Source organism: Elephantulus edwardii, unplaced genomic scaffold (genome assembly GCF_000299155.1).
Source record: "Elephantulus edwardii isolate Elephantulus edwardi_28Jun2011 unplaced genomic scaffold, EleEdw1.0 scaffold00041, whole genome shotgun sequence".
Lineage (NCBI taxonomy): Eukaryota > Metazoa > Chordata > Mammalia > Macroscelidea > Macroscelididae > Elephantulus > Elephantulus edwardii.
The window spans coordinates 5,123,420-5,150,620 of NW_006399791.1; the positions used below are offsets into that span (position 1 = coordinate 5,123,420).

Genomic DNA, 27,201 nt, shown 5'->3' on the forward strand with positions numbered 1-27,201 from the left:
AAAATCACTTCCTGTTTGAAGTGTGAGCTGGAAGTTTTCTTTTTAAAGAGATAAATACACAGCATCAATAGTATGAAGCCCAGAAACTAAGAAAACTGTATCGAGCCCTCTTTTCTGTTTTTCAGAAATAAATTATGAAAAGGGCATCTAGGATTGTTTCTTCACCTTTACAAGAGGTTTGAGCTAATCAGTGATGCTGCAGCTGTGTTTTTTGTGAAACTAATTCATTCTGAAATTCTCTGCTTTGTATGTGCTTAATAAGGAACGCTGGTAGTGCAAGCTTAAGCATTCCACTGCTAGTATAAAGGCTGGTTTGAATCCTCCCTGTGACTCAGTAAAAGGCTTCATGATCTGTTCCCATAAAGACTCAAAAGAACCCAGCCCATTGCTGTCGAGCCACTTTCAGTTCTTACTGACCACACAGGGCAGAGTCTCACTTCTCCACAGGGCTCCCAAGGCTGTAATCTTTATCAACTCAACAGTGGGCTTCATCTTTATGGAAGCGAAGTGCTACATCCACCTCCCAAGAAGCTAGTGGATTCGAACCACTGGTATTTGATTAACAGCTGAGCACGTAGCCACTGCACTGTCAGGGCTCCTGCCTGTAGAGATCCAGCCTAAAAACCTCTGTGGGCAGTTCTGTTTTGTCCCCTAGAGTTTCTAGGAGTTGGAATTGACTGGATGTTTCCTACCAACAATATGCATACTGCTTACTGTCGCTAAACTTTTAAGTTTTATAATGTTTAGTGAATAAATGAATGTTAGATTTTTATTGGAGAGTTCTATTTGAAAGATCCTTCAAGCTCTCACAGTGTACGAGCTTAAATCTTAAGTCTGCAGGGACTTGGGAATCTGGTTTTGGGTTTGTGGTGGTGTTTTTTGGTTTGCTCTATTGGTCATCTTTAAAGGCTAAACTCGTGAAAAAGCAAACCAGTTGCCTAGTTAGTTTTGCTCATGACCATCCTGGGTGTCATGGTAGAACTGTGCTCCATAGGATCTTCGACAGCGGCTTTTTCAGAAGTAGATCACCAGGCTTTCCTCCTAGGCGCTTCTGGGTGGACTCAGTCACCTCCTCTCAGTGCATTAACTTTTTCCATCTCTCAGGAACTCGTTACAAGGCCAGCATACTGGAAAGCTCCAAGGACAGCTGTTCAGGTCTCCTTCTTGGCTTCCTCACTATCCCCTCTATTCCAGCCCTGCAGGCTTCCTGTGTGCTGGCTGAAGAGCATCCAGCCTTTATCTATGAGACTTTGATAGATGCTGCCACGCTCATCTCTCAGATTCCCATGAGCCTATAAGGTCTTCCATTTCTGAGCTTTGGTTCCGTCATTAGGAACATTATTCAAACCTTCTTAGTATTTCACCAAGGGAGCTCTGTTGGCATAGTCCCTAGAGTTACACTGCTAACCCAAAGGCTTTACCTCAGGAGAAACATGGCTGGTGTCTTCCTGTGCAATTTACAGCCAAGAAACTGTTCTAATTCTATGGCAATTAATTTCGACCTTGGAACCAATAAGATAAACAGTTGTTTTAAGCCAATATCATAGCCACCAGCTCAGATTGGCAAGAAACTTTTTTGAGTTTTTTTTGTTTTTATATTTAACTTTTTTGTTTTTAACAAGAATGAAACCATTTATAAAAATTATTTTATAAAACTTGTTCTGGATTTTTCTTCCCCACGCAGATAATTTTCACATTTGCCTGTACTTTCTATACTCTGCCCCTTTCCCTCTTAGGAAACCACAGGTCATTTATTATAACTCAGTGCAATGATCACTGTACAACAGTGGTTAACAAACTTTTCTATCACGTGTTCAATATTTTAGACTTTGGGGCAATGCGATGTCAACTGTGAAAATCTCTGGGGGTAAAGTATATTTAATTCAGCTGCTAACTGAAAGGTTCGTGGTTCAAATCCTCCAGCCACTGTGTGGAAAAAAGTTAATAAGATTTAAGTTATAAAAAAAGTTAATAAGGGAGCTCTGGTGGGCTAGTGACAAGAAGCTGCACTGCAATACCAGAGGTATATGGTTCAAATCCACCATATGCTCTGCTGGAGAAGGAGGGACAATCTCCTCCTGTACCAGTCAGCTCCAATTTGACGGCGCGCGCACGCACACACACACACACACACACACACACGGTGGGGGGTGGGGGAGAGAGAAAAAATATTTACAGCATAAGAAACCAGTAGAGGGTCGTCATAAATCCCAGTCAAGGCTATGGAAGTAAGGTTGGGGGTTTTTTAGGCTGGAGGGATCTATAAACTTGCCAGCTTGATTGTGTTCCAATAAAATGTTGTTTACAAAAAACCAGTATAAATGGATTTGGCCTTAGGGCCCGAGTGTGCTGACCTCGGCACTACAACAGCTCTGCCCAGTCATGCTGGAGACCGCATTCTGTAATGAAATTCATGCTGTTTTAGGACAACAACAATGATTTTTGTTTTGTTTAACTCATAATGCATGGAAACCGAGAGTGTTCTGATGGCCTAGTTGCAAGGAGCTTCACTGACAACCTAAAGGAACATGGTTTGACTCCACCAACTGCTTTGCAGTATAAAGATGGGCAGTATCCTCCTGTATAAAGCATGGAAACCTACCGTGCTATAATTTTTTTAAAAAAATTATATTAGCTGTAATTTAGCATAAAAATGTCATAAAGAATAATGTATTGACCACCTATATACTCCGTATAAGACATAAAACAATAAATAACCAAAACCTCATATTTATCATATTTATGCATTTATTTTTCACATACTCCTGTGAGTATGAGAGGCAAGTATGGAATGCTTGGGGCACTTGGGGCTTTCTTTTTGCTCCAAGTTGGTGTCAGCAGAGTGGACTTGCCAGGTGAATTGAGTGTCTCTGGCATTTGGATTCTCTAGCATTTGGACATGCCAGAATGGTAAAATATGGTGTCCAGTTGCTGTACAGCGGTAATTCGTGGTTGCTGTGAAGCTGAACACTGACACTGATGTGTCAAATGCGATAATGGTTACCATGGTGGACAGTGTTTGGTGGAGCTCCCCAATTAAAACAAGCTTGGAAGGAGGAGTGGCATCCACTTCTGTGATAGCTTGCCTCCGGAAACCCTATGAACCTGGAGAAAGGATGAAAGTCACACAAGTGCTGAGGACTTTCGTTCATAGGGTTGCTATGAGTTGCCTACAACTCAATGGAATTTAACAACAACAACAACAAACAATATATCATGTTTTGTAAATGGAATCATATGATCTTTGTTTTCCTTTCACTCAGTTTCCCTGTTACATTTTTGACCATCAGTTTCCCACACAATGGAACCAGCCATTCCCATCCACTGTCCCTCCTGCCTTGTATTAGCTGAGGCCCTACTTCTTTGCTTACCAGGTCACCTACACGATTGACTTGACTCAGTTTAGACAAACTTCCCAGTTGGTGGGAGGATTCTCAATATTTTATGCTTGTGCAATTGACCCTTTCAACTACCTGGGAAACCTTAATGTATTTCATTTTATTGGTTAAACGTAGGATGATTCTGAGTCTTATTTTTGTTTTTCCAATTTTGTGTCTTCCTCTATGATGTTGATAAGTTGGCCAGACCAGGGCAGCACTTAATAAACCTCCCTTAAGCTTTATCAAGTTGTGGATTTACTTAACTGTACAAGTTAGCTGGCATCTTCCCACATTGTCAAGCAGGAGTTTGAATCAACTCCTAGGGGGGAAAAAATTAACACCTTTCATGTGAAAAGGGCTCTGAGTGTTACAGAGATAAAATAGAAAAGAATTCTGCTCTGAAAATGCTTGCCTATTCGGTGAAACAAAAGGACAGCATAAAAAATGGCAGTGCAGGGGGGAAATGGCAATATAGAAGCTATTATGGAGAGTCTGAGAAAAGGCTTGCTGAGATCCAAACATGTGGATAATACTAGTCAATTTATCCTGGGGAAAGGGAGAAGATTTGTGATTTTCTATGCCTCTTTGTTGTTGCTGTGTACCACTGAGTCAGAACCGACCCATAGCTGACCTTCCAGCGGGTTTTCAGAGGCAGCAGGAGGAGACTGCCCATCCTTCTCCAGTGGAGCAGCTAGTGGCTTTGAACTTTTAGGATTGCAGTGCAGCTTCTTGTCACTAGGCCACCAGAGCTCCTGTATACCTCTATAGTCATTCCCAAATACATTTTTTTAAGCAAGCATTAACAGTTGGCTAAATGTGATTTATTTCTAAGAAATTACTAATGAAAATACTAAAAAGCTTCTCTGCTTTTTAAATATGTGCTTTTAAACAATCTTTTTAAAAACCAGCTCTAGAATTCTACACGATATTACAGCCAATTTCACCTGTACTTTTGTGAATTCTTCTTTCTCCATTTTAGAAAATAAGGGTAGCAGATATCCTTCTTTAGTGTTACAGCACTTCTTCTGTTGTCCATAATGTGCTAATTGTAACGAACAGCTGCTGCTGATTATGATAATGGCAGGATAGCTCTAAGCCCCATGATTTCAGTAGTCTGTCTAATGTGCTTATCAGGTGTGTGTAGGCTGCTAATAGGAGCAAAGAGGTGTACACATTTTAAGCACAAAAAGAATACAAGCAGCTTTTGAGAGGCAAATGGAAGAGACTAACGTAAGAATGAATTATTTGGGATACCAGCTTATATTTGCTGGTAGTCAGTCACCTTTGGCATGATTAACACAAAGGCCATCTACTCCTAAACAAGTTGGCTCATTCAGAAACATTAGGTGTTCTGAAGCTGTCTTTCTAAAGGTGAAGCTGTCCATTCCCGCACCTATTCAGGTGTCCAATATCTGCAGCTCAGGGCCAAGATCAGTGCCCACAGGCAGTGCTTCTAGGTACTAGGCACTGGCACACGTCCCTTTCATGCTGAGGTCAGGAAGCTGGGAAGCAAGCTGGAGGTAGCTGGGGACAGTGACTAGCAGAGGGTGTATCTGGTGCCTTCTCATTGTTTTGCCTCCTCTGTTCTTAGGACCCCAATCAACTGATTCGGGCCAGTGCTCTCCGCGTCCTCTCTAGCATCCGTGTGCCCATCATAGTGCCCATCATGATGCTGGCCATCAAGGAAGCTGCCTCAGACATGTCACCCTATGTGCGGAAAACAGCTGCCCATGCAATCCCTAAACTCTACAGGTATGGCCCGGCCTCTGTGCATCACTCCTGGAGACTGGTTCCCAAGTCCCCAGCCTTCTCCTGGCTTCACTTTAAGTCTCACAGGAAGCCCTCCTCACCCCACCTTTAAAAAAAACACCACACGCACACACCAAAAAAACCCAACAACTTCAGGTTATTAAGAGCTGGTTGGAGAATTGACCGAAATGGTGAAGGGGAGGGGTCTCCTCACTTTTTGACTAATAATTGAAGTGGAGCCGGAGAGCATAGCATAAGCAGTTATTGGAAAGGCAGGTATAATAATAGGTAAAGGGGTGGGAGGTTGGTGGCTACAAATCCTCAACAATTTCTCCCTCAGTTTGGACTCAGACCAGAAGGACCAGCTGATAGAAGTCATTGAGAAACTTCTGGCTGACAAAACTACGGTGTGTATTTTAGACAAACGGGGATAGAAGAAAGGTGGGTGCGGGAGAAAGGTAGGGGGACCCATCTGCATTCCCCGTGCACTTTCTTGTGCCTACGGGTCCTCTAGTTGGTGGCGGGCAGCGTGGTGATGGCCTTCGAGGAGGTGTGTCCGGAGCGCATTGACCTTATTCACAAGAACTACCGGAAACTCTGTAACCTGCTCATCGACGTGGAGGAGTGGGGCCAGGTGGTCATCATCAGCATGCTCACCCGCTATGCGCGCACGCAGTTCCTAAGCCCCACGCAGAACGTGAGTGCCCGCAGGTGGGGAGGATGGGAAGGTCGCCGGGGAGGGACGCCCACGGGCGGCCTGTCCCTCCTTTCAGGAATCCTTGCTAGAGGAGAACCCTGAGAAAGCCTTCTATGGCTCAGAGGAGGACGAGGCTAAGGCCCCAGGGCAGGAAGAGGCTGCCGCCACGGCGCTGCCCGCCCGAAAGCCCTACGTCATGGACCCGGACCACCGGCTGCTGCTGCGCAACACCAAGCCTCTGCTGCAGAGCCGCAGCGCCGCCGTGGTCATGGCCGTGGCGCAGCTCTACTTCCATCTGGCGCCCAAGGCGGAGGTGGGCGTCATCGCCAAGGCGCTCGTCCGCCTGCTGCGCAGCCACAGGTGCGCAACGCCCACACCCCCTGACTCTGCCCCGGGGCGGGGCTCGCTTCGGGCACACCCTCCATGCCGGTCCGTGGCAGGCTCCGCCCCCAGCTACCCCCCTATTCCAGGCTTTCCAAAGTGATCTAAGAGGGAATAAGTCCCTAAAAATGCACCACTCTGCGCTGAGCTCACTTTCTCCCGCACTGACTCCAGTCCCACCTCCTATTCCTCCTCTTAAGTGCTGTGCAGCCTACCTCTCTCCCCACCTACTATCTTTTGCCCCAGGGACCTCTTCTCCCCACTCTTGCCCTTTGTCCCAGGGACCTCTGACTCCTTTTTCCACAGTGAGGTGCAATACGTGGTGCTCCAGAATGTGGCTACCATGTCCATCAAGCGCCGGGTAAGCACATGACTAATGGCAGTATTAACTACAAGGAGCAGCGGCTGGGGCCTTCTGGCCACTACTGGGACTGAGACCTGAGAAAAGCATACATGGGGGGATGCTCAGGCTCTGCCAGACCAATCCAGAGCTGGAGGAAGTGGAGACACTAAAGAGGGGAGGAGCAGGTTTGGGTCCTGAAAGCTGGAAGAAGAGAGATACATAGTCATACCAGAAAGGGAAGAGTTGAGGAGTGGAGGTCAATGATGAGGCAGGAAAGATGGGTGATTCTGGGACAGAAGCAGGTCTTACACTCCCACTGAGCGCAGGGGTCTGCTTCTTTTGCACCAGGGTATGTTTGAGCCCTACCTGAAGAGCTTCTACATTAGGTCCACGGACCCCACCCAGATCAAGATCCTGAAGGTGAGTGATGGGCAGATGTTCATGATGTGTTCTTTTCTCGCCTTCATGTTCACTTTGCTCGTTTCCAGTGGCTAACCCTGTGTCCATGTCTCAGCCAGTGTTCAGTGAGCCCAGCTATGAGAATTGGGGAGATAGGGAAAGGGAACTGCCCCTTGCCCCTGGTACCTGTTGTACACCTACCACTCTTCGTGTATGAAGTCACTTAATTTTCATAGCTCCATGAAGCATACCTTATGAAAAAAATGTAAACTTGGGGTGAGGTAACTGCAACTCTGCTAACTCCAAAGCTTGTACTTTTCTTATTAACATCTTCTGTTGCCCACATTGTCCTACCCCTCAGGCTTTTGTGCAAACTTATACCCCCAGGAAAAGTGGCAAGAGCTCATCTCTCCACCTCAGTCCTGCTCTGCCCCTGCTCTCCTAAGTGGCCTTCACTTGGTATCAGTGTTCCCTCCTAACCCTTTCTGAGTATCTCTTGTGCATCCTCACTTGCTAGATCTGAGGGCAGAAGACACAAAAGCAAAAGTAACCAGGAATCTGCACCAGTGGAGCTTGTGGGCTAGTTGGAGGAAGAATCGCTAATGCCAAAACAGATGTAAAATTCCACTTGTGTAATATGGTAGAAAAGAAATACAGTGGCAGCATGAAATAGGGAGATCTGGTGTACTGTGGGGGTAGAGTAACAGGGAAGTTTTCCCTGAAGAATACTGAAGATGAGGTATGAGAAAGGAGCATGAATTATCTAGGTAAATACAGAGATAAGGGGCAGTATATACAAAGGCCCAGGGCAAGAGAGATCTGACTACAGGCCCGTGTGCCAGGAGCTGTGGAGGGCAGGGAGGACAGTGGTGATAGATAAAGCTGGAAGGGTGGACAGTGTTCAGACCATGAAGCATTAAGCTTTTATTGGGGAGGGGAAGTAACTCCGTCAATAAGTAAACAACTACCTATCAGGACATATATTTTCGAGGTAAGCTGGCCCTCCTACATTCTGGACAATTTTGTGACGTAAGTTCCGTCCATAGATGATGCAGGACTGTCTTAAGGATTATTTTCTGGTCTGTAAAGTATGTTTTGGGATGAAGGGTTATGAAGGAACAGAAGACCTGCTGACACTGTGACCATTTTCTCTTCTTCACCCCTCCCCTCAGCTGGAAGTGCTGACCAATCTGGCGAATGAGACCAACATCCCTACTGTCCTGAGGGAGTTCCAGGTACAGACCAGGGCAGCTCCCAGCCAGAGAGGCCCGGGAGAAGTACCAATCAGATCCCCATTCTAGTGAGAATGGCTCTGATGAGCAAACTTGCTGTGCAGAGTCCAAAGCTGGACATCTGTTCTCTTTGGGCCCCAAGTCCTTCTACTCGCTTTGGGCTGGGCAATCGCTTGGGGCTCCTGGGAATGGGAGGAGGTCGTTTCTACTTCTCAGGCAGGATTTAGTGTCTGAAACGGAGGGTCCTTGAGAAAGTAGTAGTTTGTGGAGTCATTCTTTGTCATGATACCGCACAGACCTACATCCGAAGCATGGACAAAGACTTTGTGGCGGCCACAATCCAGGCCATTGGACGTTGTGCAACAAACATAGGCCGAGTGCGCGACACCTGTCTCAATGGGCTGGTACAGCTGCTGTCCAACCGGGATGGTCAGTCTTTGTCTTCAGCGTCCAGCCTGGGTGATCAGTGGGTCTTCTGTTTGCATGTCTGATGACTAGTGGTGTCCATCCATTCCCCTAAGCACAACCTATGCCCATCTGTCTGTCTGCCTCGATTACAGTCCAAGTTTCCTCCCCCACAGAGGGCAGGTCACTAGAAAAGTGTGGGGCACTGAGGTGGAGGCTCTGAGGGCATCATAGGCGTGCCTCTGCACCTGGTATGGCCCCTTGGTGCCCGTGTCCACTCCCTCATTCCTGGTCCACAGAGCTTGTGGTTGCCGAGTCAGTGGTCGTCATCAAGAAGCTGCTGCAGATGCAGCCAGCACAGCATGGAGAGATCATCAAACACTTGGCAAAGCTCACAGACAACATCCAGGTGAGGGAGTGACCTGTGTTTTCCTCCTTCCCTAACACCATCCTACCCATCACCTGTAACATCGTATTATTAAATACTCTAGCCCTGTAACAGGCCACCTCCAGACCTTCCACTTTGATCCTCAGCTGTCTTCAGGTGGATAAAGGGAAAGATGGGGAGGTGAGACCTGGACCTTGTGGCCTGGGCTTCACTTTCCCTTTGTGGGATCCCTTGCTAAGCTCTATGGCCTTTATCCCCACTCTTGGTTTTTCTCTCTTGACGTTTTGGCCAAGAGTGGATGAGTGACAAGTCCTGTGCTTTTCTGCTGCTCTGCTTGAACTAAAACATTCAAATGAGCCATTCCTGCTGATTCAGGAAGAATAACATGACAGCAAAGCATTAAGGTGCAAGGAGTCCAGAAAATCATTCATTTAAACCATGGCCAATTTTGGGGCTTGAAGATTCAGCTGACACTAATAAAACCATATAGAAAAGGGGAGGGAATTTCCTGCTGCCCAAGATGAGCCCACCTTTTATTTCTCTTCCATCCCCCTTTCTCACATCCTTACAGACTCCACAAAACAGTAAGCCAGCACTAGCTACCTCCACAGAGAGCTCACTCCCGAGTGGTCCCTCTTCCTCCTCTCATTCCCACATCTCCCCTAGTCTTCTCTCCTCTCACTGCCCACGCCCCCAGGTGCCCATGGCCCGGGCCAGCATCCTGTGGCTCATCGGCGAGTACTGTGAGCATGTGCCCAGAATTGCACCTGATGTGCTGAGAAAAATGGCCAAGTCCTTCACAGCGGAGGAGGATATCGTCAAGCTGCAGGTCATAAACTTGGCGGCCAAGCTCTATCTGACCAATTCTAAGCAGGTAAAGGTTGAGAGACGTCATCCAAAAGAACTCTGGCGCCCAGAAACTGCTCAGCAGTATTCTGCGTGCACCCCCCAGGTGGGCCTGAACTTGAGCAGAATTTCCTGAAGAGGATAATCAGGAGCAAGTGGCTGAAAGGGCTGGTGACCATGATTGAAGAGGTTCTCCTGGGGAGCTGTGGGTCTCGTTGGCCAGTGGAAGTGTGTCCTTCTGCATCCTTTGGGAGAGGTGTTGATGGAAGAACATGAATCCAGAGAGATATGGTCCATGTTTTCCCCCTAAAGTTGGTGATGATTGGCCAATCTGTGCCAGTGACAAGGGGACAATCTCTGCTCAGGTGTGGGTGGTGCTGGAATCTATTGTCATTCTCAAGTCTAAGTTATGCAAGGTGTCATAACTAAGAGTGGGACAAAACAAGAATCACAGCATGTTAAAAACTCCTTGGGTGTCCACCTCCCTTGAGTTGCATCCAGGAGATTCTCCTGAGAACAAGATGTAATGTGCAGAGCTCTGCAGTGTGGTGAGGACACCAGGCACCCCGACAGTGCTTGCATCACTGTCTCACTCAGTTAAGCAAGGCAGCAGGAGGCAAACTACAGCCTGTGGATCAAATCTGACCTGCTGCCTCTTGTGCAAAGAAAATTTTATTTGGAACACAGCTGTGCTAATTGATTTATGCACCGCTTCTGTAATACAAAAGCAGAGCTGAAAAGCTGAGATGGTGTATGTGGCCCACAAGGCTTAGAATATTTACTCAGTGGCTCTTTACAAAAAAGTTTGCCAACGCTGAAGCAAAGCAGCTGAGAAGGGAGCCAGGGTCTGCAGCAGAGCTGGGCCTGGAGAATATGGCATGTCTGTCAGTGTGTTGTCCGCTTCACCCTCGGTGAAGGGATAGGGCCAGGGTACCGCTCTGGAGAGAGTCCAAGGGATAGCACTGCATGCTCCTTAGCCTGGCCAGGTCACTCAGAGACTCTTCTGTAGGTTGAAGGTAATCACAGCGATCTCAAAGGACCTGGTGGTATAGTTGTTAGAGGGCCTGGCTCTTCAAACCCACCAGCTGCTCTGCAGGAGAAAAATGTGAAACTGCTTCTGTAGAAGCCCTGTGGAGCAGTTCTCCTCTATCCCTTGAGGTCGCTGTGAATTGGAATCAACCTGATGGGAGTGGGTTTGGTTTGGGAATACCTATCTCTTGGAAAGACTGAGAAATTAAATGAGATAGTGTAAAGCACCCAAACATAGGGCTCAGTGCTTGAAGGCTCTCAGGAAATGGTGGCTGCTGCCACTGTCATTTATTTTTAGGCCTGGCAAGTCAGGCAAGGCGAGGCTACACGTAGAAATAGAGATTTGGGGTCTAGAGGTATGACTGCCATGGGCCAGGACTACGAATCCTCATGACCTCAGCAAACCCTGGGCAGCTGCAATTTCCCCTGATCTCATTAGAACCCTAAGCTCTGAAACCTCTGAGCTGCTCAGAATCTCTCCTGTGGTGAGTGGAGTAGGAAGGCAGTCTCTGCTGAGGGGCCCCTGCTTATTCCCTTTCTTTTTATTCTCTCTTAGATTATACCTGGGTAACAAGGCCTACAAACTGTGAGGTCTAGCAGAATGTTCCAGACTGTCTTCCCTCACCCTGATGACCCAGGGTCGAGAGACTATCTAGCTTGGACTCAGTAGGGTAGAAACAGGACTTGGGCCAGAGGGAACCACAGACCTGAGTCCAGGGTCAAGAGAGCAGCAGCCTTTTATGGGCCCAAGACAGTTATTAACATAGAGGCCCGGTGAGACAAGAGGACTTGCAGTGAGTCAGGACCTGTGGTCGGGTGAGGAGAGAGTCAGGTGGAGGCAGCCGCTTGGAGGAGAGAGGGCAGAAGCACCATGTGGGGACATTGGCTTGAAGGATCTGGGGCCGAGCACTCACATTGCCCCCTTACTCATGTTGACTCACCTTTTCTTGCCCCCCATTCCCAGACCAAGCTGCTGACCCAGTACGTGCTGAGTCTGGCCAAGTATGACCAGAACTATGACATCCGAGACCGAGCCCGCTTTACACGGCAGCTCATTGTCCCTTCAGAGCAAGGAGGGGCCCTCAGCCGCCATGCCAAGAAGCTCTTCTTAGCACCCAAACCAGCCCCAGTCTTGGAGTCTTCCTTTAAAGGTGAGAGTTGAAATCCAGAGTACCCTCCCTGCAAGAGCTGCAGCCATAGACTCAACCTTAACCAGGCACCACTCACTCACTCATAGCTGTCAAGTCAGGACCAACTCACAGCTGACTCTCCAGCAGGTTTTCAGAGGCAGTAAATCTCATGGGAGGAGATTGCTTCTCTTTCCCCTGCAGAACAGCTAGTGGATTTGAACCGCCTGTTTTTGGATTGACAGCTAACCTCCTTATTCCCTAGGCCATCAGAGTTCCCTAGGCCATCAGAGTTCCCTAGGCCAACCACTGGACTCTGAGAAATGCCAGTCTTACCATCTTGCCATCTCTGTAGCCCCTGCTGTGATAGCCAGGGCTTATTCTTTAATCCACCACAAACACAACTAACATCATCTCAGGAGTTCTCTCCATTCCCCAGTTATATCCCCTTGCTGATCAGGCACTAACCAGTCTGTACTGCCAGCAAGCCTATGCTGACACACAGTGACCCCATGTGAGTCCAGAAGGTTTATTTTAATGGTCAATTTTTCAGAAGTGCATCGCCAGGCCTTTTGTCCCACGTGCCTCTGGATGGACTCAAGCCTCAAATCTCATCTTAGCAATGAGTGTGATAGCCATTCAAGGACTTCACTCAGATACTAGGCCTGAATGTGCCTGTCGCAAATTTAAATATCAAGGACCCAGGAAGGGAAAAAATAAAATATACAGAGATGAGGAGAGGCATGTATTTGCGAAAGTCCTGAGAACACAGTTTCTAGAAGTTCCTGGGCTGAGCATGTGGACATCAGTCCACGTCCTAGCCCAGTGCTCAGTCCAGCCCCTGCACTCCAGTGTGGCCCTCATGGCCTCCTCCCGAGTGGCGGGGCCTCCTAGGGCCTCTGAGCGGAGGTTGCTCAGCTTGCAGTCTGGCTTCCAAGAACTGAAGCCCAGGAGAAGAACCTCCTTCACACAGCTCAGTTCCTCTGGGTATCATGTTTTTTTTCCTCTTCCCTGGACCTCAAGAATAGAGAGGATTAAGTATTGTGTGCAAAATTTACAGCAATTCTAAAATTGTTTCCTGTATAACTGACAGTTGATTACATTTTTTCAAGTTGCATAACTGTTCTCATTATTAGGAATAAGGAGATATTTTAAAAACCGACCTTTTTACTATGATTTGGGTGAAAGTTTACAGAGCAAATTAGTTTTCTCTTAAATAATTCATACACATTTTGATGGATGGAATTGATTATAATCCCTACTATGTAATAGAACTTGTCCCGGTTCCACCTTGTGTTTTCCATTTCCACTTGTCCTTTCCTGTCCTGCCTTCTAAGGTTTATCCTGGAGCAAATGCTGCCCCTTGATCTCATAGAGTAGAGAGGTCTTTAAGGAATAGGGATGACTTAAAAATCTCCTAGGAAGAAGGTAAACAACCCCTTTCTGCCTCCCCCAATACCATCACACTTGTGGGTCCCTGAATCCTTGTCTTGTATGTAGCACAGGTCTGATCTGTGACTCTGACTGCTCCTTTTCCCAGACATGCCTCTTTCTCCTGAACCCAGGCCGACCAGCATAGTCCCCATAGCCCAGGAAGAGATTATATTCAGACTCTCCTTCCTCACCATGGACACTCTGGGCACAGTGTCCCTTTTACTGTCCTCTCCAGTCCCACTTGTTCCTGCTGTGGTTGGGCCTGGCAACTTTTTCCTATAGCGTGTAGGTCTAATTGTGCAAGAGCCCCTGGGGGACACATCCATCCCTTTACCTTTGCTAGGTAGTATCTACTAGAATCACCTCCAGCCCCACCTAGGAAACAGCTCCTAAGGTACCACAAGCCTGACCTTTAACCTCATCCCCAGATCGGGATCACTTCCAGCTGGGTTCACTGTCTCATCTGCTCAATGCCAAGGCCACAGGCTACCAGGAGCTCCCAGACTGGCCAGAGGAAGCCCCGGACCCGTCTGTGCGCAACGTGGAGGTCGGCAGGAGTAGGGGCTGAATTACGTGCAAGTTGTGTAGGGGTGTGCAGCTCGGGAAGCCCTGTGTGCTGAAGCCCTCCCGATGCCCTCCCCAGGCCCGCTGACATCCTCCCCCAACACAGGAAGAAGACCTCTCACTTATTGAGACCCACGTGGGCCTGTTGGGCGAATACACTGAGGTCCCCTCTTCATGTGCCGTGTGCCCTCTGTGTGCAGTGCTTGCTCCCCAGTCCTTGCCCCTGTGGGCTACACCCCAAGCTCTTCTGTCTACCATGTCTCTTCCTTGGCTTGGTGGTCCCCCACTGTAATCATCCTACCTCCTTCATGGACAGGACCCCTTCCGTCCTCCACTGCCTGTCCCTTATGGGGACAGGACCGGGTGGTGGTGGGGAGCTTCCATAAGAAATGAGTGAAGGGAGAAAAGGGCCTGCTTTTCCTCCTCCCCTTCTCCAGCCTCGGTAAAATGACCCTTTCACTGCTCCCCACCCCAGGTTCCCGAGTGGACCAAATGCTCAAATCGAGAGAAGAGGAAGGAGAAGGAGAAGCCCTTCTACTCAGACTCTGAAGGCGAATCAGGGCCCACTGAGTCAGCAGACAGTGGTGAGGAGATGAGCCGAGCGTGGGCGCCCCGTGCTTCTGCTGTATGTGAACCTCTGACTGTATCGGAGAAGTGTGTGTACACTTAGGTGTTTATATCCAAGGAGCCACGCACCCACTTAGGAACTTAAATATTTGCGTGTATACATACACATGTGCATATATACATGTGTACGTGTGTGTGTGTGCATGCACATGTGAGGGGAAAGCATGCCTGACGTGTGTGTGCAGGTCCTATCCTGTGTCTCTCTGTGTCTTGCTGGCTTTCAGCTGACGTGTGGGGGCTGGGAAAGGTCAGTGAGCTTTGAGGTTTCAGCACCGAGTCTGAAGCTGGGGGCCAAGAGTCCATGCGCAGGACCTGAGGAAACCTGCCGTTGAGGGCTGTGGGGTGCTGACGCTGTTTGTGCACAGATCCCGAGTCCGAGAGCGAGTCGGGCAGTAAGAGCAGCGGTGAAAGCAGCTCTGAGGAGTCCAGCAGTGAGTCTGATAACGAAGATGAGGATGAGGAGAAAGGGAGAAGCAGTGACAGGTGAGAAGGGAGCTGCTGACAGGAAGATGGCAGCTGGGGCTCAGGGAACGCTGTGGAAGGGAAGGGCTGGTGCCCAGCCTGAACCTGTTTCCCAGAAGCCCAGAACCTTGTTGGGAGCTGGTGGAGGCCTTGCACACTGGTCAGCTCACTGGTGCCTTCCTTGGCTGAGGTCAGGAAAGCTCTGAGACTAAGCCTGCCTTTCCTGAGGACTGGAGTAGGGGAGGAAACAGGCCTGGCACAGAGCTGCACTGGATTGCTTAGCCCTGTCACTGGGAATAGCCGGTGTGGGATCTGCTGGCCCCATCTTTTGCCCCACTTTCGAGAGACAGACCCTCCTCCTCTTGGGGGCAGATGAGCTAGAGTGATGGAGAAGTGTCTAGGCTGGGCTTGAAGCCAATTTGTTTCCTCTTCTGTAGTGAGCACAGTGAGGAGGAGGGTGAAAGGAAGAAGATGAAAAAGAGGAAGAAAGTGCCAGAGGGACACAGGGAAGGCTCGTCCTCAGAGGAGGGCAGTGATTCCAGCAGCAGCTCCTCAGGATCTGAGGTGACATCGGAGTCTGAGGAGGAACGGGTGGAATCTACATCCTGGAGGAAAAAGCCAGTGAGCATCTGGGGCTGAGGGCCTGGGCTTGTGGGCCAGGAGCCTCCTTACTCGGTGGGCAGAGCCAGACAGCTTGCACTGTCATCCCAACCAACAGACCACCTAGTCTTCTAGCAGGAAGACCAGAGCATCCCCCTTGCTACAACTCTTCCTATTGCTCTTTTAGCCTCCAAGCAGCAAAAGTTCCCCTGCAGCCAAGGAGATCTCTCTACTGGATCTTGAGGACTGTGAGTCTAGGTGGTGGTCTGGATGGGGGAAGGAGGCCTGAAGAAAGTGACTAAAGAAGGTTCATAGGAGGGGACTAGATTAGATTCCTCAGGTCTTGGAAGGAGCAGACAGAACACCTTTTAAGGCCTCAGAGGACAGCAGGACAACCTTACTGGGTCTGAGGTGGGGGAAGGTGGTGGGTGTCCTCCAGGAGCTGCCAGGCTGCTGCACTGTCCATGGTGCTGAACTGTCTGTGCATTGTGCCCTGGTTTCAAGTAAGCCTGGTCCTCATTAGAATGAGTATTAGTTCTTGTTGTGTTGACTCTGATTCATGTGTGTCAGCAGTGAACTCTGCTTCATAAGGTTTGCAATGACTGATTTTTCAGGAATAGATCCCCAGACCTTTCCTCTGAGGCACTTCCAAGTAGACCCTGGGCTAGCTGCTGAGTACATTAAACATTCATACCTCCCAAAGACTCATTCCTTACTGTAGTCTTCCTCATCTCATCTCATCCCACAGTCACACCACCCAGTGTCCAGCCGGTGTCTCCCCCTACGATTGTGTCCACCAGTCTGGTTACGGACCTGGAGGGCCTTACGCTCACAGATGCCTCCCTGGTGCCCTCGGTGAGTGGGATGGGGAAGTGGGAGCATATTACTATGCAGGACTTTGGACTGGGTTTGTAGGGAGTGGCTTGTGATGTAAGGGATCGCTCTGAGTTCCAGTTGCTGGATGGCCCAAAGTAGGCACGAGGCTGTCCCCATCCTATTTGCTCACTTCTCCTCTTCTCTCACCCTCCAGCTCCTGAGTCCAGTGTCAGGTGTTGGGAAGCAGGAGTTGCTGCACCGTGTAGCTGGTGAGGGGCTAGCTGTGGACTATGCCTTCAGCCGCCAGCCCTTTCCTGGGGACCCCCACATGGTGTCTGTGCACATCCACTTCTCCAACAGCTCTGAAAATCCCATCAAGGGCCTGCATGTGGGTGCCCCCAAACTGCCTGCTGGCATCAGCATCCAGGAGTTTCCAGAAATTGGTGAGGAGGGCCTTGGACAGGGTGGATAAGGGAACTTTTGGGTAGACTCAGCCTTGTTGTGGGTGCTGATGTTCCCTCTGTGCCAAGCCAGGGCCCAGAATGGGTGGGGTCAGGGGAGAACCGAGATAATCTTCTAACATGACCTGGTGGACAAGATAAACTAATACATAAGCATTTCCCTATCAGGGCAGAAGGTGCTTAGGGAGATAGAAGCCAGATTGTTTCAGAACCAACTCGACTGAGGCAAGAATAAGAATAAAGGAAGGATTTCTGGAGGCTTAGTTTAGTGGTAAGGAATTGTGCTCCCAACACAAAGGCTCCATCAACTGCTCATTGGGACAAAGATGGCCAGTCTCCTCCTATATGATTTACACCTTCTGAAAATCTCTGGAGGGTCAGCTATGAGTTGCTTCTGATTTAATGGCAACAACAAAAACAACGTATATTTGGAAAAAAAGCCAGGAATAATCTCCAGAGGTCAGGAAGCCAGGATTTCAAAGAGGGATGGTTAGCTCTAGGAGTGATTGAGAAAATGGGATTAGACTGGGCTCTGGAATTTTCAGATGGCGATGTCTCACGTGAGGCCCCCCTTCCCTTCATCCCATACTATAGAGTCCCTGGCACCTGGAGAATCCACCACTGCTGTAATGGGTATTAATTTCTGTGACTCAACCCAAGCAGCCAACTTCCAGCTGTGGTATGTGTGCAACTCGTGGATGGGCTGTGGGAGGCAGGGTTGTAATGAGCTAGACCTAACAGTAGTTATTGACAAGTTATTCATCATGATATGGGAAATCTGGAAGCTCCCAAACCTTTCTTCACTCACCTCCTGCCTCTAGTGAGAGGTGAGGAGTGCTCGCCTCACTTCCTCTCCATTTCTTCTGCCCTTCCCAGCACCCAGACCCGACAGTTTTACGTCTCCATTCAGCCCCCCGTGGGGGAGCTGATGGCGCCTGTGTTCATGAGTGAGAATGAGTTCAAAAAGGAACAGGGTGAGTACTCTGGGGTGGACAGAGATGATCACAGCACCACACACCAGAATTCCTTAAGTGCCACTACACAGTCACAGAATATCCCATGGACTGTCAAAAGAACAAATAAGTATATCTTGGTAGAAAGGCAACCAGGATGCTTTTTAAGGCAAGATTGGTGAAACTACACCTCATATACTTTGGACTTGTCAGGAAGAACCAGTCCTTGGAAAAGGACATCATGCTGGGAAAGGTGGAAGGTCAGAGAGAGGAAGACCTCCAACAAGGTGGATCAACACAGTGACTGTAACTATGAATTCAAACATGTCAGAGAGTAGGAAGATGGCGCAAGATAGAGCAGGCTTCAGATCTGTTGTTCAAAGGGTCGCTGTGAGTGGTAGTTAACTCAGTGGCACCTAACACCAACAACATAACAAGAGCAATATAGTCACACTTGAATTACTTCCGCTCCTCCAGACTGAAGGAGGTCTGGTGGTTTATGGCCCCAAGAAAAACTTCAGAGGCTGGGGCATTTCCATGTGACTTTGCAGAGTTAAGACTCACCCAGGAAGGGAGAACTAAGCCAGCATCCCAGCTTGCAGATCAATATAAGCAAAATTGTGGTGATGCTGGTGAAAGTCTGCTGCAGCAAAGGAAGGGAGCAGTTTGGTTTGGGTTCCTCACACAGAGTCGTAGTGAGGACAGGCTGAGAAGAATGGGTTTGGTCTAGTTTTTGGAAGCACCGAAGGCCGTGCTAAAGGTGTTCAGTCCTATTCTCTGGGAGAGGTGACGGAGGTTATCAGGGCCGGTTCCTCTGTTAGAGAAGGGAGCAGCTAAAGCCTAAAGAAGAACAGTGACTGCAGACTTCCTGTTCTTGGCAGTGAAGAAGTCACTGGACGTTTGTCTTGTTTTAATAAAATTTTTCATTTATACTGGTTAGTTAACAAAGTTAGTATATACTGTTTTTCACACTGATCTTTCTCATTTCCTTTACCCACCCCTCCCTCTACCCATCAAATTGTGTGATCTGTGATTATCTTCCCAGCCCATCCTCTGCTCATCCTCTCCCCTGCTTGGATCCTCTTACACGTTTTGCTAGTTATCTTTCTTTCCTATTTCTACAATAATGGTCTTGTACAGTATTTGTCCTTATGGGACTGAGTTCACTTAGCATAATGCTCCCCAGTCCCTTCCAAGGTTGCTAGTGATTTTCAATACCCTTGCTCCTGTGTGCTGTGTAGTATCCCATCATGTGAATGTCCCACAATTTCTCCACCTATTTGACTGTAGTGGGACTTTTGGGGCTGTTTCCATATCCTTGTAATAGTGAATAACACTGCTATGAACAGTGATGGACAAATCTCTGTTTGTGCCTCAGTTCTAATTTTCTTTCTAATATTCGAAACAGTAGAATAGCTGGGTCATGTGGACTTTCTATGCTCAGCTTTCTGAGGAAACACCAAACTGCCTTCCAGAATGATTGTACCATTTTACAATGCCAAGAGTGAATGAGAGTTCCCACCTCTCCACATCCTCTCCAACTTTTATTACTTGCTGTCCTGTTAAACTTTGCCACTGCTACTGGAGTGAGATGGTACCTCATTGTGGTTTTGATTTGCACCTCTCTTTTTGCCAGTGATTTTGAGCATTTCTTCATGTGTCTGTAGGCCATCCGAATGTCTTCCTCTGTGAAAAGTCTTTCCATGTCTTTTGCCTATTTTGTAATTATGTGATCGGTCTTTTTGTTGTGGAGGCCCAGTTACTGAGGTTTTTGAGGGAGGATCAGGGTCGGGTCTAAAGCTTTGCTTCAGAAGGAGGAATCTAGTGACTCTGGGACGAGGAGAGCCAGAGCAGGAAAGAGAGGCAGCCCAGCATAAATGGAAGAAACAGGCCTTCATGCATCCTGGCTTTGAGTTCTGAACTTGCTGCTCACTTGTGCTGGACTTTGGAAAGAAGTCCTGCTCTCTGTTGGTTACCTTCTACTACAGGAACAGAAATACTACAGAGCATAGTTTTAAAGAACAGGAAGTTCTTTTCAAATAGTTTGGAATGCTGAGAGTCCAGATCAGTGTCACAGCTGTGCCATGTCAGCTCTTTCTTTGTCAGTGGTCCCCTGCTTTCCTTGGTTCCTTAGTGTTCCTTGGTTTATACATGATCCTCCCAGGCCACATCTCTCTCCCCATGTGTGTGTGTCTCTCCATTCTAGTGTTGCTCTAGGATAACTGAGAAGTGATTAGGTTTTCTCACTGTGAGAAGTGGTTAGGACTCACCTACACCGATATGATTTCTTTAGCATCAGAGAAAAATTCAAATAGGATCAAAGAAACAAGGGCCAGGAATTCCACATTTCTTTGGGGAGGAGGTGGAAGGAACATGATTCAGACCCTAACTGAATTGGGCTGTGGATATAGATATGTGTTAAAGCGACAATGATCTAGATTTGGAGCCATTGCAAAGGAAATAGGACTCGGGAGGAGAGGGCTATGTAAGCTGACTAGAATTTTTGGACTAGACAGTAGAGAAAGTGGTGGTGCCTTTCACTTAGACCATAAATCTGCAAACTTTTTCTAATGAGCTTTAAAGTCAATAGTTCAGGCATTAAGGTCTGTATAGTCCCTGTCACACCTCTTGAACTGTACTGTTTAACACAAAAACAGTGAGAGGGAAATGTATAAATGAGTGTGGTGGTGGTCAAATAAAACTTTATTTATGGTCATTGAGATCTGAATTTCATATAATGCTCAGATGCCATGAAATAATTTTCAACCCTTTAAAAATGTGTTGTCGTTGTTTTAAAAAAAGTACAGTATAAGCAGTGGCTGGATTTGGCCTGTAATTTGCGAGCCTTTGAGCCAGAAGAAAGGATTGCGCAAAAACGAAGGTGAAATTAGCATTAGTTTGAGATAAGCTGATTTTGGAACACAGTTGGGAAATTGAGGAGGAGGTGGTGTTTGTGCTTGGAAAGGTGGGTTTGTGCCCAGGTAACACTTGGAGGCTGGAGTCATGGGTGTTGGGGTGAGAACTGAAGCTGTGAGTGTGAGTGAGAACACGCTGAAAGGGGAGGGTGGGAAGGTGAGAATGCTAAAAGCAGAAATTTGGGGAAATCCCGCATTCCCAGGAGAGAATGGAGGGGAGGCCTTAAGGAGGTGTAGAATGAGAAGGAGGAGATAAAAGAGAAGAGGCAAGGTGAGGAGGGGAGGCACCTTGGGGTGATCTGCAGGCCAGAATGACCTAACCCCCTCAGGCCCATTATACAGGGACCATTGCCAAAGCAGCAACAGAAGCCACTTGCTTCTGTGGGTTTGTGGAGGCAAGAGTTTGAGGGAGTGCATTGCTCTCTGGAGAATTTTGAGCATGAACAAGGAAAGACAGAGACTGACATGATGGAAGATCTCATTTATGGAGTGGATTTTTTTTTAGTAGTAGGAAGACTAAAAGTGCAGGAGGGGAAAACGGAATGGACAAAATGGAAGATACAGGAGCAGAGTGTCAGTTCTCAAGAGAGGGACAGAATGGGAGAAGCCGCAAGAAGAGGGAGAGAGAGGCCAAAAGAGAAGATTTCTCGTGGGAAAGAGGGTGAACAAAGAGGTCAGACTTCTGGCCTAGATGATGTCGATCTAGAGAGGAGATCTATAAAAGAGAGGAGGTGGAAAATTCTGGATATGCCATGAGGGTCTGGGGGCTTAAGGTGGTATTACTAACTGACTTTGTTGTATGAGGTCTGCAAGGAATCAGTGGGTTCTGGCTTGTATGCTTGGCCCGGAATTTGGCAGCCACCAATGATCTCTTTCTGAAGGGTCTCAATATCTAGGAGCTGGGAAGAGGTCAGACTGAGGAAAGACCACAGAGTGTGGGATCCAAAGTGTGGGAAACTTCTAAGAACTGAGATCTTCTGAGTTCTCACATGTCTGGCTATGGCAAAGCCAAAATCAGTCTTTGATTAACAGCATGGACAGAGTCCTATTGGGGTGGTGTGGCTTACAGAAGCCGACAGATTCTTCCTGAGGGAGGGCCGCCAGGTCCAAGGCAAAGGAGATAGTGTCCTACCTGAGAAGCAGCCAGTGCGAGGAGAATGGAAGCAGTGTGAGCATACCCAGGGGACCGTGAGAGGACAGCCTCAGCCCTTATTGTGATCTATGCCCCCAGGAAAGCTAACAGGCATGAATGAGATCACAGAGAAGCTCATGCTCCCCAACACCTGCCGGAGTGACCACATCGTGGTGCAGAAAGTGACCACCACCGCCAACCTGGGCCGTGTCCCTTGTGGGACATCTGATGAGTACAGGTGCTGGGCCACTGGTAGAGGGGAGAGATGTACCTTTGGAGGGATTGATTTGAAGGAGGGGCTCCATACTCCAGGGCTGAGCCCATTCCTCTGTCTTCACCTCAGGTTTGCAGGAAGGACTCTGACCAGCGGGAGCCTGGTCTTGCTGACCCTGGACGCCCGGCCAGCTGGAGTGGCACAACTGACTGTCAACAGTGAGAAGATGGTGATTGGTACCATGCTGGTGAAGGATGTGATACAGGCTCTGACCCAATGACCTCTTCTTTGGCCCCTGCTGCCCCTCTTTTATGACATCTGGATTGCCAGCTTCTCTCTCTCCTCCCCATCAATCTCTTCTTGCTATGTAGCGTCCAAGGGTGGCCCTTCCTCTGATCTTTACCAGTCTACACCCCATTCTTTCCCCATGGATTCTTTAATGGCCCGGGCAGAGGAGATAGCAACTTCCTCAGTCCTCACAGCTTTCTAAAACTATTTATGTAGCAGAATCTCAATAAAATGTCTTCTACCTAGGCTCCCCTTTCTTCCTCTCGGGTCCATCTGAGGCATGTTAAGTGAGTCGAGAGGTATTGAGAGTAACCATGGTGGACTCTCGTGAATGAGTACCCTGATCTTCTAGAGGAGGCTGGGATGGACTCACAGGGTGATGCTGTTTGGACCCCCAAGGTGACCATCTCTATGAATCTCCAAATTTCCCAGGGCCTCGCTGGGGATGAGACACATGAGCAGGGAGGTAGGACCAAGCTGGAAGGATTTCTTGTTGCCTTCTATGAGCCTGTGCAGAAGTGAAGCCTCTTAGGCTAGCTGTCCCTCTTGGTTCCTCTCATGGGTCTTAGGAATGAGGGACTCCTGATGTGGGAAATCCCTCAAATATAAATGTTAGATTTTTAAACATAAGTATGTTCTCCAATTGATTATATAGGGCATGAAGCCCCTAGCTGGCTGGGAAGGTGATTCACCTACACAGGCTTGGTGGAAAAGAACAAAAGTTAAATAACAGTGTCTCTCAACTTACCGTGTGTCACATCCTCTATGATCTCACTATCATGTAGATTCTGACCAGTAGAAAGAAGTTGAGACCTCAGAGTCTACATTCCTAATGAGGATTGACTCCATGGACACACTTGAGGGGGAAGATGTAGAATCTTCCCAGCAGTATAGCAAGACTTAGCAGATGTAGTGAGGGTTAGGGTACCCCACCCCCAGTACTTTTCTTGATGAGGAAAGCAGCTAAGTGAGCAGTGGTTTCAAAAGGTATTCCATTAGCAAATGTTCTGCCAAAAAGAAGAGCCTCTGATCTAGTCATTTGGGGCATCATAGGCTTAAAGTGAAATAAGTTGGAGCTTCCTGGTTGGTGAAAGGCATTCATGCACACAGGCACGGAAGCTTTGTGTTGGAAACCATCCCCGAATTTGCCTTGTGCTGTCTCTGCTTTGTGCTCTGACGAAAACTGTAATCATGCACTTTAGGAAATCTCAAAGGGCAAGGTGAATTCTGTATTCCAAAGTACATGGGCTCAGAATAAAACTTAAAACTATGGAGCACCTTGACAACCAACACTCAAGGTCTATTTTATCTTGGTTGTGCTCAACAGATGGCAACAGCTTTGAGAAGAAAAACCAGTAATAATTATTTTCCAGATGTCACTACTACATTAAGGAAGCCAGAAGGACAGGGCATTTTCTTCTGTGATCACACAAATGGAATTTCTTGAGTTAAGTCTTGGAAACCAGTCTGTCTGGCAACACTAACACACTACTGTTCAAAAACCAGCTTGTTTCCTTAGGAGACATCTGTTTTTATCTTTACATCTTGGTATCAAGAACTGTACTTTTAAAAAAAAAGTCCTTTTTGTGTGTGTGGTTGTGGGGAGAAGTAAAGTTTCTTTTCTGCAGACCTTCTCAGAGCCTTGACTACACTAATAATACGCATTGTGGCATCCCCTCCCTAACTGATGAGCTAGAGCATGTAGCCTCACCCAGTCTTTATTTTAACCTTGGCACAATTTTCCAGAAGAACATTTTGATTGACTAAGTTACAGAATAAACTCCAGGATTTGTTTGGGATGTGGGTGGGTCAGCCTCTGATACTCCCTGGTCAAGACTGTCTAGGTCCACAGTCCCCACAGCCCTGCCAAGTACCTGAGTTAGTCTCTTCAGAGTAAGATCTGCTAAAGCAGGGTGTGGCGCTCAGAGAGGAGAACAAAGGTAGTGCCAGGGGACACGCTGCCTCTGGCTCCAGGGACTGGCTGGGCTTGCTGGCACCAGAGAGCAGCTGGGCTGCCACTCCTCTGAGAGCCCTGGGGCTCCACAGTCTCCCGGGCCTCAGTGTTGTTGCTGTAGCGAGTTCTGAGAGAATGGATGCATCCAGTCAGAGACCATTCCAATGGGAGGCTCTTTTTCTCCTGTGCAGCTGGCTCAGTCCTATCCAGGGGCTCACAGCCCAGATTCCCAGAACCCTCAGAAAGGGCCCTAGAATCTTTAAACTTGAGAATCTAGAGGCTGGATCCTTGGTCATGGCTTTAGGTCATTTTTTTCTGGACCATGCCTAAGGCAGGGGATAAGCAACAATAACTCTTGATAAGAAATGGATTTTGTGCTAGTCTTGAGTAGGAGGCAGAAGGCGGGAGAGTGAAGGCTGAGCAGTGGGGAGCCCTGACTGCAGCTAGTCAGAGAAGAATGAACCCCATGGGGGCGCAGGGGCGGGGCAGTCTCTCATCCAGCAGGAAGAAGGAGAGCACAATTGTATTCCAAGGAAAGTTTACTTAACACAAGCCTCAGAGAGGGAGGAGGAGCGTGGCTGTCCCTGCCTCCTCCCAGCCCAGCTCATCTTTTCCAAGAGTCTTTGCCCATAGTCCTGCCTACCCCCAGCCGTGTCAGCATCACTGAATAAGTCTCCTCAAGAGGAGTAGGGGGCCCACCCATCACACACTGGGGTAAACCGGCCAGACCTGTAAGAATTGAGGGGTCCCATTTTACCCCTACCCCAGGACTTCAGCCACATACCATTGCATTATGTCACTCAGTCTGGCTTTTTGCCACTGTGGTAACACTACGGCCCCAAAGTCTCAAGGACCTGATTCCACACGGCCAGGTGAATGAATCGGCTGGGAGAGTGAGAAGCATGTGTGAGAGTGTTATGTACCTTAGCCAGAAGCTAAGTGGTACTGATGGGGCAGCCGGGGAGAGTCAGAAGGATCCCAGTGCAGGCTGGGCACCTCTGCCAGGACCTTGCTGGTATACAGGACGGACTAGGGGATGGTGGGGAGGGAAGTGTGATAGAAGTAGCTAGAAGCACAGCGTTAGCACAGAGGCAGGTGTACCTGGCAAGGGGAGTGTAGACCATCAAAGTGCATAGAGGATGCCTCAGTGCATACCCTGACTGCTGGCCCTCATAGGACTAGAGGGCAGTGACAGAGGGGTCAAAGCAGAGGAGTGAGAGAAATTAGTTCAGTTTCTGTCCAGGCTGCTGTAAGAGCTAGGTAGGCCAGTGGCCATGGGAATAGCAGTGGTCCTAGAAACATAAAGAGAGCTATTACAAGCACTACAGTGTTGGGATATCAACTGTGCCCATGCAGGAGCCCCTATCCACTCAGCTGCTGCAGTGGTCCAGCAGTAGGATTCTTATCTTCTAGAGAGGGAACTTGGATTTGATTCCTGGTCAGTCCCCTCTAGCCAATTTAGCATATTCTGTTGGGCATCTTGGGGGTCACCTCCTCCTCATATCACTGCTTGCAGATCAAGGGGGTTGAGTGTTGGTATGTAATTAAAATTATATCCTTCTGGTCTGTTTGGAAAAGGAAATGGGAGATTTCTGACCCAGCAGAGGCCCTGGTCCCTGGACCCTGGGATCCTCACCACTGATTTCTTCCCTGACTTCCCAGGCACATTCACATCACTCTCAGTCGCCCATTTCTACTATCATTTTACATGCTGGGGGAACAAGCCCACCTAAGTTCAGTTCTTCCTTCCCCAAACAGCAGCCACAGTAGGCTAGCACTGTAGTGATGAGCTGCAGGCTGATGGCCAGCCAGGAGTGGTCATGAGCTGTAGAACACCACTCAACCTGCTGGATCATGTCCACTGCACCAGCCTGCAATTCAGCATAGAGCCTGCTGGGCTGGGAGAGCCCGGATCAGGAGTGGGGGCAGGAAAGCTGCGTATTTATGTGCTTGTGGACAAGGGTCATCATAGGATAAGCTGGGCCTTCCCATCATCCCTTCCTGACCAGCTTTGCCTCCCTGGGCCAAGAGAATGACAGTGAGTGAACTGGTGCTTAGTAAAAGAGAAACCCAGGATAGGATGTGGATAATGGAGTGGGAAAGTGGGCAAATGCAGAGGGAAAGAAGCAGTAGTCACCTTCCTGTATCTCCTTCTGGTGTTGTTTGACCCTTACCTAGTCTAACAGATCTGTCTACTGAGAGCGAGTACTGAGGGCAGCATTGCTTGACCCTGACTGTTGGGGAACTGCATCCTTCCTACTCCATTACTGTGAAGATGCCTGGGAGCTGCTGAGGCCCAGGACTAGGCCTGAGATATGCCAGTGAGCATAGAGCATGAGGAACAATCAGGTAAATAATCTTGGAAGCCACTCCTCCTCCAGCCTAGGCAGCACTTCAAATGACTGCAGCCTGGCTGACAGCTCGCCTGCAGCCTCGGGAGAGAGATTGAGCCAGCCCCACCCAGCTGTGCCATTCTGGGACTCCAAAATCTCAAACTGAGATCCTGCTTAGCATCTACTGCAAAACTGCTTAGTTGTTTGGTTGGTTGGTTTTAAAAAGCAATAAATAATATAATCCAGTCCTTGACCTATCTTCTAGGGTTCTAGAAAAGTCTTAACTAGCCACAGATTCTTCATCAGAGGAAGTCCAGGTCTTCAGCTCCGACATTCAGAGCACTTTGTACCCCTGATTTGTACCAAGTGGTGTGCTGGGCTGCCTACTACAGGACAGGGACTGTTAAACTTTCAGGGATTTTATGTGTCACTTGATGTCACATTGGTAGTTTGAAATCAGCTATGGTGGGAG

The 27,201-nt window shown here is 48.3% G+C and overlaps 1 protein-coding gene across 3 annotated transcripts in view; it reads left to right on the forward strand.

Annotated features, from left to right (window-relative positions):
• Positions 1-22,434, forward strand: part of AP3B2 (adaptor-related protein complex 3, beta 2 subunit) — a 48,914-nt gene extending 26,480 nt beyond the window's left edge. For 2 of the 3 annotated variants that reach the window (XM_006885135.1, XM_006885136.1), the window contains 22 exons: positions 4,972-5,132; positions 5,470-5,536; positions 5,644-5,826; positions 5,903-6,186; positions 6,514-6,568; positions 6,899-6,970; positions 8,122-8,184; positions 8,478-8,610; positions 8,886-8,995; positions 9,672-9,848; positions 11,814-12,000; positions 13,839-13,957; positions 14,450-14,558; positions 14,967-15,084; positions 15,501-15,684; positions 15,851-15,911; positions 16,412-16,518; positions 16,694-16,922; positions 17,535-17,619; positions 17,817-17,914; positions 22,040-22,178; positions 22,284-22,434. In XM_006885135.1, coding sequence (XP_006885197.1) covers positions 4,972-5,132; positions 5,470-5,536; positions 5,644-5,826; positions 5,903-6,186; positions 6,514-6,568; positions 6,899-6,970; positions 8,122-8,184; positions 8,478-8,610; positions 8,886-8,995; positions 9,672-9,848; positions 11,814-12,000; positions 13,839-13,957; positions 14,450-14,558; positions 14,967-15,084; positions 15,501-15,684; positions 15,851-15,911; positions 16,412-16,518; positions 16,694-16,922; positions 17,535-17,619; positions 17,817-17,914; positions 22,040-22,178; positions 22,284-22,434 — 2,892 coding nt within the window. Of the gene's footprint in view, positions 1-4,971; positions 5,133-5,469; positions 5,537-5,643; positions 5,827-5,902; positions 6,187-6,513; positions 6,569-6,898; positions 6,971-8,121; positions 8,185-8,477; positions 8,611-8,885; positions 8,996-9,671; positions 9,849-11,813; positions 12,001-13,838; positions 13,958-14,080; positions 14,138-14,449; positions 14,559-14,966; positions 15,085-15,500; positions 15,685-15,850; positions 15,912-16,411; positions 16,519-16,693; positions 16,923-17,534; positions 17,620-17,816; positions 17,915-22,039; positions 22,179-22,283 lie in introns of all 3 variants that reach the window. The other variant, XM_006885134.1, reaches the window with a different exon arrangement.
• Positions 22,435-27,201: the final 4,767 nt, after the last annotated feature.